Source organism: Morone saxatilis, unplaced genomic scaffold (genome assembly GCF_004916995.1).
Source record: "Morone saxatilis isolate NCDOM2014 unplaced genomic scaffold, NCSU_SB_2.0 Contig2, whole genome shotgun sequence".
NCBI classification, from domain to species: Eukaryota; Metazoa; Chordata; class Actinopteri; family Moronidae; genus Morone; species Morone saxatilis.
In genome coordinates this window covers 4,551,890-4,555,729 of record NW_023339762.1, presented here as the reverse complement: position 1 = coordinate 4,555,729, position 3,840 = coordinate 4,551,890, and the positions used below count along the sequence as shown (strand labels likewise).

At 41.4% G+C, this 3,840-nt stretch overlaps 1 protein-coding gene across 1 annotated transcript in view; it reads left to right on the top strand.

Annotated features, from left to right (window-relative positions):
• The first annotated feature begins 461 nt into the window (after positions 1–461).
• Positions 462–3,840, top strand: part of iqub (IQ motif and ubiquitin domain containing) — a 7,586-nt gene continuing 4,207 nt past the window's right edge. The window contains exons 1-5 of the mRNA XM_035665510.1: positions 462–739; positions 1,493–1,603; positions 2,402–2,536; positions 3,005–3,169; positions 3,372–3,547. Coding sequence (XP_035521403.1) covers positions 628–739; positions 1,493–1,603; positions 2,402–2,536; positions 3,005–3,169; positions 3,372–3,547 — 699 coding nt within the window. The 5' untranslated portion in view covers positions 462–627. The remainder of the gene's footprint in view (positions 740–1,492; positions 1,604–2,401; positions 2,537–3,004; positions 3,170–3,371; positions 3,548–3,840) is intronic.

The window sequence follows — 3,840 nt, the reverse complement described above, 5'->3', positions numbered from 1 at the left end:
TATTTCTAAGAGAATACCAATTCAAGTTTTTCTCTTATTTTATCAGAGACTTTTCAGCTCTTTTTCTGTGGCAGCTAGTAGTTTCTGTGTGGAGTGATTTATCTGCTAAACTGCATCTATGGTTAAACATCAGTTTGATCCCTCAGGTTGAAAACAGGCGAGTCCTGCCTGGTTGTCTGTGGAAAGTTTGGGAATGTCTTAAATCAAGTCCTTAAGAAAGTCGAACTTCAAGGATGTTCTTGAATGCTCCATTATGAAACACTGCACAAAGGGCTGCTGTATGCTGATAGCATTATGGCCCAATCAATGTGCAATGCTAAAGCAATTAAAGCAATAAAATCCAATCAAGTCTTGAACATGCAGTCTAGTGTTTATGGTTGCTATAGCAACGTGTATACTCTGGCGTTGCCTAGAGACCAAGCTAGCTAACGTTAGCGTTGTTGCGCTTTGGTAAGTAGAAATCTCGTTCACTAAGGACAATAAAACCGAGACAACATTAGAGAAGCAGTTCAACCCAGCTCCTGTCCGAGTCTCCGCCGGTCATACGGACACAGCGTCCTGGCCGATTTACAGCAGGTTCCTTAACTTCAGCTCAGTAGACTTCAGCTAACAAGCTAATATAGCGTTATGTCGGAGCACGGGAACAATGAAGAGCTGGAGGTGGAGGAAGATGAGGAGGAAAACACGGAAACAACCTCCCAACCAGGTGGAGACGAGGTGCACGCTGACAGGTCGACAGGTGAGTCCGGACTGACAGGAGGGCCTAACTTATTTTATCATTATACAACTCAAAGTTGTAGAAAGTCAGTCCCACAGGGGCGGTCCCAGGATTTCTCCACTGGGGGGCACAAGTGGGGCACTGGCATATGCAGGGGTGGCATGAAGTATGTGTCTCAGCTTTCCATTCATTCACAATTTATGTAATTCCAATGCTAGGGACCCCAGTAAGCAGAAATATTCAAATCCACTAGGCGGAAATAACACATTCATACCACAGGCAAAAGACTGCATGGGAGTAGCATAAAGTGGGCGTGTCTGCAAAGGGGAGACTAGAAAATGCCTGTTTTTTCTACCCAAAACTGTAGTCTAACTTTGGAGCGTTATTTATTTACCTTCCCAACATAGTAGCATGGCATAGTTGGTACCAATGCTTTAGGTCATCTAGTTTCATATGATACCAGTATCTTTAACCGGAGCCCACTACTGCCTCTAAAACACAGTGTGGAGTGGGAGAGGAAACATACACAGGTTAACAAATAAAATAAAATATAATAAAACAATAAATGCAGTTATTTATGTGTGTATTTCTCGCGTAAGACTTCTCTGGGTCTGAGATAAGTGCATCAAGTGAAGTACAGCTTCTTAAACCTTATTTACAGCTGCAGGCCTAATTGTTTGATAAATGTATTTAAAATGGCTATCTGAGTCTAGTGTTTGACAAGAATAATATTTATTGATATTGAGATTTTCCCTGTCTTTTTGCACTGTGCAGACGTGTTGCAGACTGTAGAAGAAGCTGAAACTCAGGCTGATTGGCCCAGTGATGCCGAACAGCTTAGAGATCCTCAGAGAAAAGAAAATGTTGGGAACTCCACAGCTACAGGTAAGGCTGATTCACAAATAATAAATATGTATGTATTTTATCATCACCAGTTTACTGTCATATAACAACATATGGTGATTTGTAGCTTTACAATTTACCATATGTTGTGTGAATGTCATATGAAACAAGTTCTATCAGGCATTTTGAACATCTGCGGATTATAGTATTAACATGGAATACAGTGAGAGCAGTTGTTGCCAATGTAACAACTAATGGGGATCTATGTAATAGTAGATTTGTATGTGTTATGTACAGTATATCTGAAGAAAAGACAAGAAAAATAAAAGAAAAACTGTTATAGCAAAACAATGTTAAAACTGAGAGCAAATTTAATGGCATGTTTCTGTAAAAGAGTTATGAAAGTTATTTGTTAGAATAAACACTATTTGCGATGCTGCCAAATGAAATTCTGTTGATTTATAAATGATAGTTTTTATCTTCATCAAAACGATAATTCTGCTTCTGGCTCACTGACTGTCTGTTGACAGTGTGACACAATTCCCAAATCCATTTGTCACAGATCATTCAATTTAATTTCAGCTTTATATATTTGGGGAGTGCTAAAATATGGAGACACAATATAATCATACTGTAGCATAACAAAATAATTGTATTCTGATGTATTCTGATATTGGCAAAAAACAATTTGCAGATGAGGGGTTGGCAGATGAAGTGTTGTGAAAAGAACTATAATTTCAGTTAAAAGCAGACTGTCATGATAAAATCCCAAAACACAAAACATGACAGATTACAGCGTTAACCCGCCGTCTATGATAGAATGTCTGTGTGTGGTTGCAGTGAAGGTGGTGCTGGTGCCAGAGGGTCATGTGATGACTGTGGCCTTCGCCATCGGGCTTAGCATTAAGGAACTGAAGTGTCACCTCGCCTCAGAGCTCAGAGTTCCTGCTGAGGTGCTTCAGATCTCTCTGGAAGGTATAAACTGTCTGTTTCTCTAACAACAAATGCTGGAAGGTTTTTTCTGGCAGGTGAAGGGTTATAAGAGCGATGAGTAAACTGAAGTAACCATAGAATGTTTTAGCTACAGTTGACACAGGGAGAAACCAGAAGCAGGCTGTTTTTTTAAATTTTGGGCAAATTCAGCTTAAAACGTTTTACCACTTAATATTTCATTTTCATTTGTGGGTAGGCCTTCAGTGACCCCTTGCTTTTGATTGGCTAGTGTCTTCTGTCCCGCCCCTTTTCGCTCTGTGCTCCAATAACAGTTAAGCAACCATCAGTCGGAACCTCGGTCAACTTTCTCCTTTCTTGTTCTTAGATATGCTATTTGTTATCCTAGGTTAATTTATGTTTAATGGATGGATGGCTCAAAAATAACATTTAACATTTTAACAACTACTCTACAAAATAAAGGTTCCTCCTCTTCCACGTGTTGTTTTTCAGGCAGAGTGGTGGAGGAGGAGCAGAGCCTGATCGAACTCGGCGTCCGGCCTCATGGCTCCACCCGGATGGAGATGAGCTCCACCGACCCGACCACCCCACTCCGTCCCCTTCGTCCCCCAGAGCAGGACAACATGCAGGACGTCATTACCGTCCGTGTCCAAACAGGTGTAAACACCCTCTCCTCTGTTCTGTCCACTACAAACTGTATGTGTGTGAGTGTCTGCTGGATGTGGAAGCAGCTGTTTGCCAACATGTCAGCCACAATAACTGATGGTTTATCAGTGTTTATCAGTGCTGTCTGTCAGAAATCCCTTAATGCAGCTTAAAATGAATTGTTGGAAGATTATCTTATCTCTCTGACTTCCAGATGAGGGCGAGTTCCAGGAGGTGGTGGTGGAGATTGAGCGTCCCCGCCAGTGGAAGCCCTTTCTGGGCGGCTACAGACACCGGCTGACTGGTATAGAGTACCACCACGCTGCTGTCCAAACCCTGCACATTAGGAGACCTGACAGAGGAGTGGTTGTCTTCAGCCGTGACACACAGGTACAGTACGGTATAAATACAAATATCAGTGTTAGTCACTAAGTTATTCTAACTAGTTTCAAACCAGTGATTTACTAAATCAGATTACGCCTTTAGGATTAGATTGATGTGTTTGGTCAATGAGCATTACCAGTTTTTCTTTCACATGTTGTTTTTATAGTCAGGATAAATCTTGTAAATCTGACTCTTATTAGGCTGGTGAGCCACAGGTATGGTCTCATTGTGTATGCTGATGATTTGACCAGGAGAGGTTCATGTCCATCACAGCGTTGAAATTATCTAACAGACAGTCA